The sequence below is a fragment of the Furipterus horrens genome, unplaced genomic scaffold (genome assembly GCF_987537825.1).
Source record: "Furipterus horrens unplaced genomic scaffold, mFurHor1.1.pri manual_scaffold_8, whole genome shotgun sequence".
Classification (NCBI taxonomy): domain Eukaryota; kingdom Metazoa; phylum Chordata; class Mammalia; order Chiroptera; family Furipteridae; genus Furipterus; species Furipterus horrens.
In genome coordinates this window covers 102,993,350-103,012,057 of record NW_028327178.1, presented here as the reverse complement: position 1 = coordinate 103,012,057, position 18,708 = coordinate 102,993,350, and the positions used below count along the sequence as shown (strand labels likewise).

General features: G+C 43.7%; 1 protein-coding gene across 2 annotated transcripts in view; it reads right to left on the bottom strand.

The window, feature by feature from the left end:
* Positions 1 to 18,708, bottom strand: part of SLC9A8 (solute carrier family 9 member A8) — a 54,050-nt gene that overhangs the window by 25,438 nt on the left and 9,904 nt on the right. For both annotated transcript variants that reach the window (XM_090286551.1, XM_090286552.1), the window contains exons 4-7: positions 11,915 to 11,973; positions 6,968 to 7,051; positions 3,206 to 3,307; positions 2,079 to 2,113 (exon numbers count right to left, since the gene is read on the bottom strand). In XM_090286551.1, coding sequence (XP_090142677.1) covers positions 2,079 to 2,113; positions 3,206 to 3,307; positions 6,968 to 7,051; positions 11,915 to 11,973 — 280 coding nt within the window. The remainder of the gene's footprint in view (positions 1 to 2,078; positions 2,114 to 3,205; positions 3,308 to 6,967; positions 7,052 to 11,914; positions 11,974 to 18,708) is intronic.

Here is an 18,708-nt window from a genome sequence, read left to right as displayed (position 1 = left end):
ACTGCCTGCGTCATCAACAGTCCTGAATTTGGGGGGGTCATTTGACTTTGCCCTCAGTGACTCCACTTTATACCTTTATGTCCCAGTTTTATTAAAGGCCAGAAGCCAGAAGTTCAACTTCAAAATGTTTTCTTGATTCCATCATCACAAAGGAGAGCAACAGCAAGAAAACAGAAAGAGGCCTGGCCAGTGTGGCTCAGGTGGTTGGAGCGTCGTCCTGTAGACCACAAGGTCATGGGCTTGATTTCCGGCCCTGGCACGTGCCTAGGTTGTGGGTTCGGTCCTCAGTCAGAGCTTATAGGGAAGGCAACTGAAGGATGTTTCTCTCTCCCCCTCCCTTCCCCTCTCTCCGACTCAATAAGCATGTCTTTGGGTGAGGATGAAAACAAAACCGGAAACAGTCTAGGATGGTGAAATAATTCAGAATGTATCTAGGAGTAAAATGGCTCTCCAACAGAAATATGCAAAAAGTTTTGGTTTCTTTTCTTCCTTTTTTTTTAATGTTTTCTCTAGTGCAGAGGTCTGTGGGTCCCGTTTGACCTGCATGGTGTTTTGAAAAACTGAATGAACTGTCAATATTTAAAAACCAGAAAATCCATTATTAAAATCTAAAACCTGTCCTCTTTTGAAAAAAAGTTTTTAAAAAATCTATTAGTTCTGGGCCCATAATGGCTAGAGGAGCGTGCTCTCCCTTTTCATGGCCGCCCCCTCTCGTGCGCCCCTGGCCAGCGCCTCCCACGCTCTGCCAGGCCCTGCAGCTGTGTGGGTTTGCCACCGCTGGCTAATTTTCCCAGAACACTCCCCATCTGTGGGACCCTTTCCAACAGGAAACAAAGTGCCTGCACATGGAGAAAGAAACTCTACCTGGCTGTTACTCTGCTTGTCTCAGGAACGATTCTCTTACCCTCTGCCCTCGACATCCCAACCGCCGGTTCGATTCAATTTTACAAGAATTTATCAGGCATGTTCTGTATCTCTGTACAGTTGCCCCCAAACAGGTGAAGCACTGAAAGCTGTGACACCTTCCTTTACTTGGACTGGGTTTGGGGCATTTCTTTTCACTGGTAAAATACCTACAAAATGCAGGGCATCAGTTCTGGTTTATTTCCAGCTCCTTATGGGACAGGAATGTGACTTTTGCTACTTGTTTATGTATCAAAACTATCTTACAACCAAAGCTCTGAAATTTACGCCCCTGGGAGAAAACTGAGATTGGACTGGGTGTTATCAGAGGCACATTTCCCATGACAAGGGCTCTGAGATTCTAGTCCCCAAGTTGCTGCTGAAGGCTGAAAGCTCTGGCAGGCTGGATGGGAGGAACGGGGCTGAGCACTCGGTCCTCTTCCCAGCTCCCAGCCCTGTGGCAGGAGAGAGCCAAGCGCTGACGGTGGACACAGAAACACTGAGCAGGGCTGCATCCTCGCTGGACTCTCCAGAGAGAGGAAATCAGGCTGAACTCTGCTTGCGCACTTTTTCGGCACTTGATCTCGTCCCTCCTGAGAGACAGCGCCTAGGCTGCTTCTCGCTTAGCCAGTTACGGAAATCCCTGGAGTGAGCTCCCCAGAGTAGTTTCGGACCACCCGCAATAGAGCCCTTGGCCCTGCCTGCTCCCCCCAGCGCACCCCCAGTTCAGACTTGCGGAAATCCCAGAATAAAGATTCACACCTGACTCCCCGCTCCACCCCCTAACCCATCAAGAAGACTACTTTTCATTGTGGTCATTGAAAAGAACTTAGAAATCAGCTGAAGAGGATTCTTAATAATAAATCAGTGGTGCAGAGTGTGGTGTGGGTTGGGGTTGGGGGTAGTTAACTCATGAGTTATTCCCTCCAAAGCTTAAACTACATGAATCGTTTCAATCAGCAATGCTCTGACCGGAGATCTTAAAAATTTCCTCAATCTAGTTTTGATTCATTTCAGAGACCCGCATTACACCAGATTAGATTCTACAGGGAAATCATCAGCAAAACAACAAGAGAGAAAGAACAGAGAGGTACCACACCCAGTAATTAATGTGGAGAACACCTTCCCCGGTCTCAAGAGGAGTCACATGGGTGCTAACAGTATGAAAGATTTACCTGTCTGTCATGTTGAGTTTAGAGATTACATCAGCCTGTAAAATAAAACACACAAACACACAGACACAAAAAAACACCCCTGGAGAACAGCCAAGATTAAAATGCCTGTTAGTGCTTTTTTCACAAACTGATAAGGACATTTCATCTTCAGTTCTCAAACCACTTGAAAAATGTCTTAAAACTCCTCTAAGTTTTAGTGTAAACATGCATTTGATCATCATACGATAGAAGTATAGAAAAGAATGCTACATGTTTCAAGCCAAATTAACTGCAGCTTTCTTTTTGAAAGTGTATTCCCGTTTGGTACTAGAAGCTGGGCCATGAAGAAGGCTGCATGACCCATTTATCCTGGTGCCACCGAGGCAGCAGCAAAGGTGAGAGTCAGCCGACACCTGTCAAAAGCAGCAAGTGCATCTGATACGTGAGGGAACTCTGCCCCTCACGCGGCTGCCTGAACCTCAGACTGACCTCACAGAAGTGAGGCGGGCAAACTGCCTGCTCCTGGCCATGAAGAAAAAGGACTGACGTTCATGGATGCGTAGATGTGCGTAACGCAAAACCACAGACACTGCCTTCCAGGGGGAGGGGGCTGATTTGAATAAATTCAAATAATTTGAACCCCAAGTACAGAACACCCAACTGATGACCCTGGAAACTGGTGTAGCAATGGTGGAAAATCCAGGGGCTATAGGTCTACGGAGGGACGAGTTAGAATTGAGTGAACATATTCGGAATCATCTTTGACTTTTAAAATGCAAATTTTAATCTAAAAAGGAGCATTTAACCCTGACTCAGGTACCTAACAACACAACCGATGCTGTTAGAACCTGAAGATCCTGATGATGTATTTTCTGCTTTAGTTTTAGGTATTCCAACTTAACATTGGTTTGCAAGTAAGACCAAATAAACACTGTACTTTTGAGGGTTATGGAAAAGATTCACTCAGTCCCAGACGCCGAAGCTCTCCGAGGGACACTGAGGGACAATTTCAGCAGGGCTTTCCTGTGCTCCCCAGGGGAGCATTTCCCTTGAATATGGAACCCAGGCCCCAGGAGGTGTCCCTACCCCACCTCCCTGCACTAAGAATGTAAGATTTTTTTGAAGTTTTTAAAAAATGGTTTTCTTACCTGACCCAGAAAATAAATTCCTCCACCTACAACAAAAGCGGAAATTGCTGTACCAAAAACAGAAAACAAGATGATGGAGCCAATATTTTGAAAGAAGTTACCCTGTTTGAAAGAGCAGAAATGAGAGGGATCGTTAGAAAAGCCGGTCCAGTGGATGAAGGCACAGACCCCACACCCGGCCTCCTCACATGCTTGATCCTCTGGGAAGGGTACCATCACCCCCCTCCCTGCCCCCGGCACTGGGCAAGCTGGACACCTGGGAGTCTTCCGTCAAGCTGCATCTAATGCAGAGCCTTGACCCGAGGCTTCTACCTTTCCCGCGTCACTCACACCCCTGCTTCTCTCCGTCACCTCTGCCACCCTTGCCCAAGCCGCCATCATCTCCTGACCACTGCAATAGCGTCTAACGCGTCTCAACCATTCTTGCCTCCTGGCCCTCCACTCTCCAAGGGCTTCCAGAATGATCTTTGCAAAGGACAAATCTGGTTGTGCTGCCTTAACCCTGACCCGACCCCACCCCACTTATACTCATAAGGCAACTAAAACCCAGCCAAAGCCTGAGCCTCTGCCTCCCTTTGTTTTCTGGGTGCCAGTTACACCCGTTGCTTTTTGTTCTTCAAACACGCTGCGCCCCCTGGGCGTGGATCACTCTTCCTCCCCCCTTGCTTGGTGAACTTCAATCGTCCTAAGATCCCAGGCAGGACATTGTCACTCTTCCTGAGGGAAGCCTCCTCTGATCCCTTAGCAAAGTCAGACCCTGTTCTGTGCCCTCAATGCACAACGACCCTCCCCTGGTAGCGCCTGATATGACTGAAAATCTACGTTTATTTATGTAACTATTTGACTGATGTCTGTCTTTCCGACTAGGGTGTGTGATCAAAGGGGACAATGACTACCTCTGCTTTTGTACGTCACTGACCTAAATGCCTGTCAGATGCAAGGTGCCCAACGAATAAGTACTAAAGGAATAAATCGTGTTTCATGTCTGATCAAAGTCCAAAGTTTATACAATTATAACTTTTCATTTAATTAAGAAAAGGCGCCTTACTACAAAGAATGTCAAGACAGTGGATTATACTATCAGAAACTCCTCTTTGCTGTCCAGGTCTTTTATTTAAACAATTTTATTTCACTCTATCAGTACTGTCATCAAATATAAATATGACAGATAAAATATATTTCCATCGCTACTCTACGGCATTTAAAGAGAAAATACTTGAGTCTAAGTAGCATGGTAACATCTTTCAAATTTCCATAAAATTAAGAAAATTAGCTGCTTATCAGAACCCTGTGGACCCACTTAGGGACGACACCAGGAAACCCTGATGCCTCCTTGACTGGAAGCATGCACAGGGACTCCATCTTTTCACTCTGGACTGTTAAGCCACAGACAACAGGAACCGACATTTAAAGCTCACGTGCACAGGGCGTCCTCAGCTCAGCCCTGACAGCCCGCTAATCCCAGTGCTCTCCGGAAGCTGCTTTGCCTCATTCGCTGCAGCTTTGCGCCGGCTGCCCCAAGTCTGACACTCAATTACTTTGTTTGGCGTATCAATCCTTCACGCACAAAGAACTTCGAAATAATTCAAGGCAAACACAGTGATTTGTTCTTTCTAAACAAAGGCTTGCATCTGTGAGTTTTTCTTTGCAAAAAGCTGCTTTATTTTGTTAGCATTTTCAAATAGATTAAAGTAAGTCTTTGTCTGTTTATAGGGAGCTAATTCTGATAAAATGTAGTTGGTTAATGTTAATCTGGATATTGAAAATTTACCCAAATACAAGTTACCACACTGTTAAGAACTTCCTTTTGCTAAACAAAGTGAATTTATCTGTTCCTGACATAATTAATGTCCTATTCTTTGTATGACATTAATAATTTAAAAAGCCAATACCTGGATACCTAATGCATATCAACTTAGAAGAGCCTCCCTGAATTTTTTATTCCAAGTCCAGATTTACATTAGCAAATACAGCAATACTAAAATAAAACGTTCGAAGTTGACTTCCTTTCTTCTTTGGGGGTGGGTAAGAAGCGGACAGAGTCTCTGAATTCGCATTCCCAAACCACATCAGGCCCTTTTACATAAATTATCACAGTTTTCTATTGGAAAACCATCTTCAAATAAATGATTTTTATTTTATTTTTTCTTAAGATTTTATTCATTTATATTTTAGAGAAAGGGGAAGGGAGGGAGAAAGAGAAGGAGAGAAACATCGATGTGTGAGACATCAGTCGGGTGCCTCTCGCACTCCGCCAACCGGGGACCTGGCCCGAAACCCAGGCCTGTGCCCTGACCCGGAATCAAACTGGCAGGACACTGAGCCACAGCAGCCAGGGCAAAGAAATGATTTTTAAAGAAACTATTATTTTCCTCAAATTTTGAATAAGTTTATTCCCCCTCCCTCCAAAAAATTAGAAAATAAAACTTTCCATGAGCTAACACAGCAATCAAAATGCTGTTTTTAAGTCAAAATCCAATCCATTTCCTCAACATTGTTTTAAAAAAGTTTTCATAATCTGCTGATAGTTCTTTTATTGTTTACAAAATGAAGGAAATGAGAGAGTAAAAGACATTGACCTTCAATTCCCTCTTGCTTGTTTTCTTTTTAACAATTACCTGATGTCAGTAAAGGTTTATAAGACTTGGGAATTTTTTTTTTTTTTTACATTATACTTCCTTTTCACGTTTTCTGTGGATAGATGTACAATAAAATAACAACTTTAAAGTAAACTGGACTGAACATCTTAGAATATTTTTGCTTTGACACCCAGGTTTTAAATTAAAAATTTGCATGTTTTAACAAATTTAACTCCCAAATTTATCATGTTATTGTTCATAATACTATTAATAATATTAATATTAGAAATAATAAATATTATTATTAACAAGAAGCACTGCAATTTATTTAATGCGGTGGGTGGTGCTTCGCATACATTCTTCCGTCTGGTGTCAATTTCAAAGCAAGCGGAGAGGCAGCAGGGTTTTGGGGGTTTTGGTTGAATTTCTACAGTGCCTGAAGGGATCCATAGGGGGCAGCACAGGACTAGATCAAGATCTCTGGCTTCAAAGTCAAGGCTCTTTCCTCTCCCCAAGGGTGAGCCAAACCTTAGTCCTTCCAACCTTCATGATTTTTTTAGTCACATTTACAAAATAACTTTTGTATTACTAACATTTTGATTTAAGGTGAATCATCTATTTTAAAACTTAAGTAACCTTAAATACATTTATATTTAAAGAAAACTCACAGGCAAAGAAAAAAATCCCATGCATACACAAAAGGCTGGCTTAAAAGTGAGAAGCTCCCATCCAGGCAGAGAGTCCACTGGCATCTGGAGGACAGAGGTGAGACACTGACGGGTGAATGGGCCTAAGGAGGGAGCAGGGCCCCACGTGGTGAGCGGAGAGAATCCAAAGGCCCAGGGCACACGTCCCTGTTCACGCAGGACAGTCTACCCTTTTAACGTGTGTCAGTCTGTGTCCAACAAGAAGAGCCAACGTGCGGTCCGTGTAGCACTTAAAATCACTTCGGCCACCTTCCTAGCCAAAGCGCCCTGCTATGACAGCACTAGTTTAATAAGCCACACAGCCAGAAACCATGAAGGCAGCCCCCGACCACGTCTGCTGCTGCCCACACGTCAGGCAGTCCAGCCCAGCTTCTGCCACGCATGCCCAGATGTGCACATGCAGATACCGCTGCTAACTCGGCGTCCAAGCTTTTAAGGAACTGGCCTCAGCCACGTGGGAAGCCATCCAGCCTTACCTTGTGCAATGAATATCCTGACTCAAATATAATAGGTGGAAGCAACAGGAGGAAAAACATATTTGGACGAAACATTTCTTCTTCCTGTAAAGATAAAATGGGTACTTTCAGAGGCATGACATTTGTGTAATTAAGAAATAAGTCCATCAATGAAGAGTCAAAGTGATTCTTCTCTTAGGCCTGGCCTAATGAAAAACACCACGTTTAAAAAAACTTGTGATAAAAGCACCAAGCAGGAGGACAGACAAAAAAAGAAAGAAAGAAAAAGAAAAAAACACCCCCTGAAAAAACAAATGTGCATTTTAAAATGTAGGATAAGTGTGTTTAAAAGGTGAGCAGCAACAGAAAAAGCAGACTGAACTGCTCCTAAACGCACAGTCATATGCTTTTTATCCTTTACTAAGGAAAGAAAATTAATTATAATATAGAAAACATTTCAAAGAGAACACTTTCAAAATCAAGCCCACAAATTGAAATTCCCCCAGGATAAAGGTAATGGCGAGTCCTAAACAATCCACTTAGAGGAAGAGTAAACCCGACCCATGTTTAGGAGAGCCCTGCCTTTCCTCTGCCTGTCGCAGGCGACGCTGCCGTTTTCCTCTGTCTGACTGTGATAAAAGGAGTCCCCACCCGATGCCCTGATGACCTGGGACATGACTGTAAAGCCAGTCCCTCACATGTTTTCAGATTCAAACGTTAAATATGATTATGAAATCCATTTCCAGATATAGCCATCTTTGGCGGGATGAAATAACACTTGGATTTTCTATATTAATATATTTCTCTAATTGTTGGTGGATTGGGGGAAAATACACTTTGGTCCTCAAGCCCACAGCGACTTCATGTAATACATGTAAATACTACAAAATCAGGCCTTTTTTCATGTGAAAATTTCTGTGCTACAATCTTGATATTCTGATTTCTTATCGAAACCCATATTCAAAAGAATAATTAAATGTATTCTTACAAATGTACAGCTGTTACCATAAAGACTAAAATAGCATTTAAAAAGGCTCAAAATAGAAGTAAATGATGGCTTCTGATTAAGTCTTAAAATAACTGCCCATACAACAAGCTCATGACTCAGACTGGGGCCATGTGAAAAGAAATGGACTGACCTCTGTGCTTCGTGGGGCAACCAATTCTCAGCGTCTGCGCAGTGCGGCCACTGTATTAATCTTTTTGGAGTTTCAGAAACTAAACCTCCCCTGGGAAAAAGGAGAACCCAGCCACAATGGATTGCGTGGTATCCTCCAGCCTCAATTCCTGTCCACCTGGAATCTCAGAATGTGACCTCATTTGGAAATCGGGTCTCTGCCAGTGTAACTAAGGGAAGAATCCAGATGAGGTCATGCTGGATGGGGGTCCACCCTACTCAAACCCAGTAAGAGGGTCCTCATTAGGGGTAGAGAAGGACACACACACAGAAGGCCTTGTGAAGGCAAACTGAGGCAGGACACAGCCAGGGACGCCAGACCACCAGAAGCTAGGAAAGGCAATAAAGGATTCTCCCTGAGAGCCTGGATCCACTCCCTAGGGGAAGTGCGGCCCTGCCAACATTTTGATTTTGGATTCTACCCTCCAGAACTATGACAGAATAAATCTCTGTCCTTTTTTTAAAAAAGATTTTATTTATTTATTTTTAAAGGGAGAGAGGGAAAGAAACATCATGGTGTGGTTGCCTCTCATGGGCCCCAACTGGGGACCTGGCCCGCAACCCAGGCATGTGCCCTGACTGGGAATCGAACTGGCGACCCTTTGGTTCCCATGCTGGTACTCTATCCACTGAGCCACACCAGCCAGAGCAAATCTCTGTTCTTTTAAGTCACCCCATTTGTGGCAACTTGCTACAGCAGCCACAGGAAATGCACCCACCACCTTAGGATGAAGAGTGGTGCAGAAAGATCTCCGGTTCCTTTTGGCAACATCTCCCCCAAAATAGTCTGAGGTGATTTTCTTTTCTTCTTTTCAATGTATTTTAAAAAGATTTTATTGTTATTTTTATTTATTTTTCTAGAGAGAGTGGAAGGGAGGGAGAAAGAGAGGGAGAGGAACATCAGTGTGTGAGAGATACATCAAGATACATCAATTGGTTGCCTCTCACACGCCCCCAACTGGGGACGTGGCCCGCAACCCAGGTGCCTCGACCGGGAATCTAACCTGCGTGCGACCTTTCGGTTCCCAGGATGGTGCTCAACCCACTAAGCCGCACCAGCCAGGGCCTGAGATGATTTTCGGTGGCACTTGAGAAGTGCGTGTCACGTACCGCTAACCCCGCAGACTGAGAAAGTCAGCCCCTTCAGGTTCTTTTCCAACTCCAGTGAAGTCACAGACGCCTACACAGTGCGGCGGTGTGGAACGCCTCGCTCCCATGTGCTGACCTCTCTTTTTGACAGAGAGAACAGGCTTGCCTCAGAGGCTACGGCAGGCACTCGTACTCCTTTGCTTTCATTGTGTTTGTTTATAAAAACGGTACTGGTTTTCCACTTAAAACAGTATTGCGGTGCTTCCTTTCAAATAAATGTTCATTGCAGTATTATTTACAGCCTAAAGGTGGAAACAACCCAAGGGTCCGCCAAGGATGCACAGCTAAACAACGTGTGGTGCAAACCTACGTGGAATATTATTCAGCCATAAAAAGAAAGGCGATTCTGATACCTGCCACGACGCGGATGAACCTTAAAAACAACACGCTGAGTAAAATGAGCAGACACAAAAGGCCAAATACTGTATGATTTCACTTATGTGAGGTACTTAGAGTACATAAATTCCTAAAGACAGAAAGTAGACTAGGGCTACTATAAAAAGAAAAAGAAAACATTAAACATGGAAAGTAGAATGACAAGTAGGGAGGGAAGAATGGGGAGTGGCTGAATGGGTAGCGTTTCTACTTGGGGTGATGGGCAAGTTCTGGGAAAAGATAGTGGTGATGATTATATAACACTGTGGGTATATTTAATGCGACTGAACTGTACACTTAAAAATGGCTAAAAGGATAAATGTTATGTTTTGCATATCTTACCACAATAAAGCTTCAACAAAACTGCTACAAACATGTATGTAAGTAAAAAAGCAAGTTGATTTAAAGAAATATATTAAGTACATGACAATATAGGTAGAAGGCAGGCCCAATGAGAGAGTCTGAAAATAGAAATTCCTGGAGAAAAAGACACCAAGCTCCTTGTTTTTCTCATCTCCAACTGCTCCCCGCAGCACCCAGGTCCCAAACAGGCGTCCTGCTTCCCGCTTCGGCTTTTCCACAAACACCTGTTCTTCCAGGAAGCCTGCCCCAACTGCCCTGACAGAAACCTTGCCCTTTTCTGAGATCAAGCACTGGTCACCCAGACGGCTCTTCAGGCACTTAATTATACGTACTCATCAACCAGCTCTGGTTCGCTTGTCTGTGCTATTAAGTCTATTACTATTATCTTAACTTGAAAAGAAACATCTCAAATAATAAATTCAATAACACTGAAGCCTATAAAACTAAAAGTGAAAGGTAACCTTTTCCCCCCTCCTCCCACTACTCAGAGCAGGGGTCAAAGGCTTCCGGGGGGGCCCCACAGCGTTACCAGGGGAGCCATTTCCCCTCTGCGCCTTGGATCTCTGCTGGGCAGAATGTGGCTGATGTTAAGAGAGCTGCTTTTTCAAGAGAAGCTAGAAGTTCAGGTTTTTAAGTGAAAGTTCCAGAAGTTACTATATATTAATAATATTTTAAAATCAAACAAATAATTTTTAATTGTTTTAAAGTCAATTCCAGTTTTGATCAACTCATTTTAAATCAAATGAAACAGAATGCGTTAGGTGCGAATCTCTGCATGTCAGGTTATAACAGCCCTGGGTGAAGAGAAGGGGCTCCAGCCTGTACCCCACGGCTGAGGACGAGCCACAGCGAGGATGGTTGAATTCAACAAGTCGCAGGAAAGCAGATACACCATCCACAACGTGCTCCAGTGGCGCCTGCCCAGTTTCAGCCCCAGCTGAGGGGAGTTCTGCAACATTAGGAGCTGAACATACACTTGAGAATTCATTTAATATATACAATATTTCCTGAATATTATTTATGACAGTTTCAGATTGTGTTTTAGGTCAGATTATATGGCTTATTTTATAAATTTTACACTCTGCAGTCACATTAACCTGGGGGCCGGGGGGAGCTCAAATGTGATCAATTTAACCAACCAATTCTTTAATATTTTGAAATGAACCTTATTTCCATTCACAAATTCAATTTTATAACACACGTGTTAATCTCTCTACTCAACATGGATGTTCAAATTTAAGTTGAAATTCAAGTTTCGATTAGTTCTCATAGCACAAGATGATGCTCATGCTCTGATGACCGTTGGGTGGACACAGGGGCGTGGACACGCACAGGCTGAGGACAGCGTGGCCCGGTGGACAGGATGTAGAATACGCAGGACCAGAGGATCTGAACACATGACTCAACTCAGCCACGTTCTGGTTCTGGGATGTTGGACAGGTCTGAGCATTACTGTCCTCATCTATAAAAATGGAGTGAGGATAATACTCTTATCTACCTACCGTGGATATCATGACAACAACGTGAGCTACAGTCTGTAAGCCCTACAGGGCTGGACAAATATGTTTTATTAGTCTCAGCTGTGAGAATGGAATTGGCGCAGTAAATATTGTTTAATATTTAATGCTAATTAGAGCCTTTCCCTAAGATTATAAAAATGTGCATAAGTAACAAAATGTAATGTTGAGTGCTCCCATGTGAACTTGAAACAGTGTGAGATTTATGCTTAAAAAAACCCCTCAGATCTAAAGGTATCAACCCTCATCTAATAGAATGTTAAATAAATTAATGGAATAAAGTAAACTTCACTAATAAGAAAGCCACCATAACCACCAGTGTTACTAAAATTAAGAACCAATAGAAATTGTAATTATGTTAAAAAATGAACAGTTGAGCAAACCTACCTTCCAATTTGCCAGTTTTTTAAACTCTATAATTTTTATAACTGCTCCCATGAGAATACCTAGAAGAAAAAAATGTAAGTTTAACATAAATTTAAGGTACGAGAAAGATTACTCAGGTTTATTATTCTAGAGAAGCTGAGTATGTCTCTAAATGGCTTTTACGGGTTTCAGGAAGTTTTATGTCTGAAAACACACGAGTGGAAATTAATGTGAAGCTGTATGAGTTCTATGAGCTTCTCACTTGCATCGCAGGCAAACATACCATAATGAAGTCTACAGAAATCGGGGGACGGAGGGAGAGGGGAGAAAAGGCTTTCCGAAATAGGACCCAAGGACCATCCACCTGACGTTGAAAATTCAACACCTTTCATTTTTTCTACATCCACTTATTTTAATGGGAAATGGGAGAAGTCTGACAAGCTAAGTTTGCCCCTCATTCCTACCATTTTACAAAATGAATCCAAGGTCACTTTTTCAGACTCAGATGGCAGCTTAATGTACGGTATTTAGTTAAGAGATAAAGCCCCAGTGCTGAAAATAACCTCAAGTAAAAATTCGGTGAAATTCCTGGAACAAAACAGACCACCTAAGTTCAGGCATGTTTCCATAAAGCTGATACACTCATTACTCTCTCATAAAGAACCTATCAAAGATAATTCTCAAAGAAGCACCATGGGCACAATTTAGGATTACTGTGTTACTCATTAGACAGATGATTCTTAACCCTGCTGGCTCTTCAGAATCACTGTGGGAGCTTTTCTTTAAAGACTTTATTTATTTATTCTTAGAGAGAGGGGAAGGGAGGGAGAAAGAGAGAGAAACATCAATGTGTGGTTACTTCTCATGCGCCCCCAGCCGGGAACTTGGCCTGCAACCCAGGCATGTGCCCTGATTGGGAATTGAACCAGAAACCCTTTGGTTCTCAGGCCAGCGCTCAATCCACTGCACCACACCAGCCAGGGCACCATGGGAACTTTTGATAAAATAAAGACATCAGAGCAGAACTCCAGACCCACTGAATTACAACCTCGGTAGGGACAAAGCAAGCCAGAAAACCGCTGTCAGAGACACTTACAGACAAGAGGAAGGAGCTTTCCTCAGCCAACAACAGAAAGCTGAAGACATACACCTTATCGGAAGGGGCGAGGTGACAAAACTAAACATGACATTTACTAGGAAAAGGAGCCGCACCAACACTAACTGCCATGGGAAAGAAGGGCCTTGAGGGGAAGAGGCGATGAGCAATTTTAACCTCTATACTATCTGAATTGTTATATATTATTAAAACCATAATAAAATTACTTTAAAGAGACCAAGACAAAGAGAACTGAACTATAAAGGGACTCTATGACCACATTTGCAGAACAGGAGTTGTACATCCACTTGCCAGATGGCAGAAAAGCACCGATTCTGACCCCTCTCCAGCTAGTTCCCCAAGTGCCTCTTTTTCCCGATCTTTCCAAATTGGGTATACATTTTAAGGAGTTTTATACAAATTTCATTAAGCAAATAGTTCATGAAAACTTTGTAAAATGTTACAAAAAAGGACAAGTCCCTTTTGATGAGACCCCACTCCCCACTCTCATCTGAGTTCTCTCTCTTCCTGCCCCAAGGTAACCAACCACCTTGATGTGTTTGAGGAGTATTCTACCAGACCCTTCTCTATTCCTTTACGTATTTATATTTAACCATACAGTCATGTGTGTGTGGGTGTGTACACGCAAGGCACACCTGTGTGTATTTATATAAAGTTTATGGTGCTGTAATGTATCCTTGTACTACTTGCTATTTTGCTGAGGGTTAAGTCTTGATATATGTGTAATAATACATCAGAGATTATCACATGCAGTTCTGACTCATTCCCTTTAACAGCTCTATAGCAGAGCATAAAAACACCACCGATTGAATAGATATTCCTCCAAAGAAGACAGAGACGTGGCCAAAAAGCTCATGCAAAGATGCTTAACAACATGAGTCATCAGGGAAATGCAATTCAAAACCACAATGAGATACCTCCTCATACTCACTAGGATGGTTATAATTAAAAAAAAAAATGCCGAAAACAAGTGTTGGCAAGGCTATAGAGGAGAAATTGGAACCACCATACATTGCTGGCGGGAATGTAAAATGGTGCGATTGCTGTGGAAAAAGTTTGGCAGCCCCTCAGAAAGTTAAACTGAGTTACCGTAAGACTCTGGAGTCACACCAAGACAACTGATACCATACCTTCCTACACAAACTTGTATGTGGGTGTTCATTGCCAGCATTATTCCCAGTAGCCCAAAGGTGGATACAACCCACACGTCCATCAACTGATCAGTGGATTAAAAAACGTGGTATATCCACACGATGGAATATTATCCAGCAATAGAAAGGAATAAAGCACTGATTCATGCTGCACTGTGGATGAATCTTGAAAACGTGTTAAGTGAAAGAAGCCAGACACCAAAGACCTATTTTATGATGCATTTATATTAAATACCCGGAATAGGCAAATCTATAGAGACAGAAATGTTTGCCTAGGATTGAGGAGTAGGGCTTTGGGGGTGACAGCTTTCTTTTTGGGGTGACGAAAATGTTCTAAAGCCGATGATTGGGATGGCTGCACAATTCTGTGACTATTCTAAAAACCACAGAATTGTACATTTAAAACTGTTATAAAAAAGGGCCACAGATTGTATGATTCCATTTACATGAAATGTCCAGAACAGGCAAATCTCCAGAGACAGGAAGCAGGTTAACAGGTGCCAGAGTTAGGGGAAAGGGGAAACGGGAAGTGTCTGCTCACGGGTGGAGGGTTTCTTTTGGGGTCATGAAAATGTTCTGGAACTAGAGGGTGGCGGTGGCACAACCCTGTGACTATACAAAAAAGTACTGAATTGTACACTTGGAAATGGTGAAGTTTACGGTTTGCGAATTACATTTTAATTTTTTAAAAGTCACATTAAAAAAGAAACCTATTCCCCCCATAATGGCTGTCTCCACCTGTTCGCTGCGAACAGCGGCGGTGCGGGGAGCACGCGTGTGCACGCCTCCTGTGTGACCGTGCTGCCCGGAGGCGGGCCCGGACACCGTGAATGGCGTGAGTGTCCCTCTCTCTGGAACGGCTGCCGGACTGCCCTCCAGAGCGGCCGTGCCGCTTCCCAGCAGAGCCATCCCCGCGGCCTCAGCAGCCCTGGGTAACCGTCGGGCCTGGGCGCTTCTGCCAGCATGGCGGGCAAGAGACTGCACTTGAAGGTTTCAGTTTACGTTTGCAGTCGATCTGCCTTCAGTACTCGTTCCTGAATACTAGGGAGGTTGAACCTCTTTTCGTGGCTTCAGATTTCACTTCAAAACTAGTGTTTTTTTGCTCGACTAAAACCTCAACTTTCTTTTTCCCTCGTCCACGTACACCAAACCTTAATGCCATGATTAACACTTGTAGTTACCTATGAAGCAGTAACATTTGAAAATCAGTAGTTCTTCTGCTGCCTAAGCTTATTTTTACATTATTATTTAGGAGGCGCTAGAAAGCTTTATAAAATGCTATTTTTTAAAAAAAATATTTTTATTTATTTACTTTTGGAGGGAGGGGAAGGGAGGGAGAGAAACACTGACGTGCAAGCCAGGCATGTGCCCTGATTGGGAATCAAACCAGCCACCTCTTGGTTCACAGGCTGGCACTCAATCCACTGAGCCACACCAGCCTGGGCTGTAAAATATTATTATTACTACTATTATTACTATTATTGCTTGAGTAATCCTTTTGAGAAATCCTAGGACTAAACTACAGCACTGCATTAAATTGCAAACTGTTCTTTTACCTTTTGAGACTGAACTTCAACATTAGGAGAAATTAATTTACACCACACAACTGGCCACAGGATGGAAATAATGCCCTAGATGCAATGTTGCACATTCCTAGGAGTAAAAACAATTTGAGTATGCACCTTTAAGTTACAAACGGTTATTATTATGAAACAGTGCTACTATATTAATATATTTTAAAATAATCCCCAAAACAGAAATCGTAACAAGAGATTAAAATTTCATAGAAACATAAATTCTACTATTTCCCTTTGCCCCCCACTGGATCTTTGTGCACACACCTCACTGTGGACACCACTGGGTTACATCAGAACGTCGGGAGCAAGTGGTAATTATTTGTTGAGCCTCTTCTCCTGGATTTGTCACTTTCACTTATTTCTCGTCCTCAAGAGAAGGCTGCAAGTAGGAGGGCTCCGAGTTTAAGAAGCCTGTGGGACGGCCCAGGGCCTGCGGGTGGCACCGCACGGACGACGGCTCCCACGTGCAGTCTGCCACCTGATGATGCTGGTCTGCCACGAGCACTGTAAAGTATCAGCGTTCCTGATAATGCATTAACCTTACAGGAAAAATGCTTAAAACGCATTAAGTATAATAATGAGGTTGCAAAACAGTGCGCACAACGTGATCCTAGCTCCCTTAAGGAAGCTTGGGGTTCTGGAGCAAGGTCGTGCCGTTTGCAGCAGAGAACTGTACACCATTCAAATACTCCTGAGGGAAAACCAAACAGCTCCTGGCACGCTGCTGGGCTCTTGAAAAGACAGAGCATCTGCGCATGGGACGTCAAGTGCCCAAGTGGCCAGGATTGTCCTTCATCAGCTGGGTTGCCACAGCGACCCAGTTACAAGGCCAGGAGGGCCCAGGAGCGTGCTGTTTTATATGAAAGTGTGACACTAGACATTAGGCTTGTGCGCGTCTGGAGGGCACAAGTACATGCATGAACAGGTGACCCAGACCTCCATGCCATCTACAGCTATTACAGCAACATCCCTCCCTCAGCTCGGACACATGGCTCACTGGGAGTTTTTGATGACCAGCTGGCAGAGGAGAAAATACCCGAGCTTGGTGCATGGATTATTCACCCAGGCTCTGACCTTGGCCACTCCAATGTTTGTGCAATGAGCTCATGAACACAGTAGCCATGATGGCAGTTGGAAGCCATGCAGGGCCCAGCAAGCCTGACCTCCCTCTCACCAAGGCTGTTCTAGTCCCTGCCACTGTGAGTGTCTACTAGACGGCCAACAGAGACCAACGCTCATCACCTGGTGTGGTACCGTCCCTTGAGAAGACCAGCCAGCTACGTGCTGGCATCTTGGTTACATCAGATCCTCCCATCCTGGAAAGGGCAGCAAGTCATTCTGCCCGAGACTGGCACACACACTGCCTGTCTTTTGGCGAGCACCGCTGTCCATGGGCCCATGAGGGCCAGACCCACCAAAGTGGGATAGCGCGTAATGATGCATCAGACCAAGAGACTCGCTTTACGGCAAAGGAGGTGTAGCACCAGGCATGTGACCGTGGACTCCACATGGTCGTATACCATATACCATGCCATCCAGAAGCTGCCAGCCAGCGAGGGTGGTAAGGTGGAGCAGAGGCACCAGCTTGGAGATGACATCCTGAGGAATGGTGCTCTCCTCCAGGATGCAGCATGCTCCTTAAACATGTGGCCATTAGAAGGTGGGACATCCCCAACAGGTAAGCACGCAGGAGTGGCCCCCCCTCAGCATCACTCTCAGGAACTTACATGGAGGTGGGGATTTCTGCTTTGGGAATTTCTGCTTCCTTCGCCTGAAACTTTAGGCTCAGGGGGTTGAAAGGACATTTCCACCAGGGTTCATATAGTAAGAGTTACAATGGCTGCTGCCCAGTCACTTCGGGCTCTTTGTGCCAATAGGCCAGTAGGCCTAGAAAGAGGCGCCATGCTGGCAGCAATGATTGACCCTGACCATCATGAGGCCATAGTTCTCCTACTACGTAATGGGGAAAAATGAAATATAATTACTTCTGTAATACTTCTCAACCACAAATGATTTATTGAAAATACTCTGAAGTATTGTGAGTGTGTTTTGTTGGCTGTAGTTAACAGAATCAAGTTGTACTACAATAAGGTAATTTGGAAAGTCCAGTCCTTGATTGTGCTACTTATATTAAAGTAGATACTAATCCGAAGATGCTCAAAAAGACAGAAGACCTGTCAGGAGGATGGGAATCAGTACCTCAGGGTAGTCCGTCTGTCTGCTTTCTGGGGAAAGGCTGTTTAAATATTTTGTTTTTAAAATGGATTACTTCTTCAAAGGAACGGTATTCCTTATAATCCACAGGGAACATTTAGTTGGTGAAAGAGGAAATTTATAGAAATCAGCCCCAATACACCAAGTTTCAGAATGCAATTCTTTAACAGCCTTTTTTTTCTTTTAAAATTTAGATGGCCTCCCTGTTTTGGCATATCTGGAAGATTTAACCATAAAATACCGCTTACAGATGATAAAATGCTGAGACGAGAGATGACCATAAAACTGGGCAAGGCAAAGCAAGACTGCAGACAAGGGCAGGAAGTCATTACACACGCCGAGCTAATGGCAGCAAAACAGCAACACCACGTTCCAAGAATAAATTATCACCTCTGATCCCTGTTTCCAGAAACACGGAGGCTAGAAGTCTGTGCTAACCCTCCTCCTCAGAATGCGACAGCCTGGAAAATCCTGTCTAATGCAATCATCTTGGCAATCTGACAACCAGTTTTGGCCCCGACCTCTAAGGCAGCGAGGCTAATACCGACATACGCATGTCTGTTTCCTCTCTAACAAATCAGAGCACCCGAGGTTCAGGGAGAGTGACCCATGGACATTTTAAGCTGCATCAGCGTTAGGCTCTAGGAGTCTGACACGCAATGAAAGCTGGTACAGTTAAGAGTCGCCCTTTAAGTTTCCTTCAAAAATATTTTTTTATAACTTAAGTATAATTAGGATATAATTACTGTATTTGCT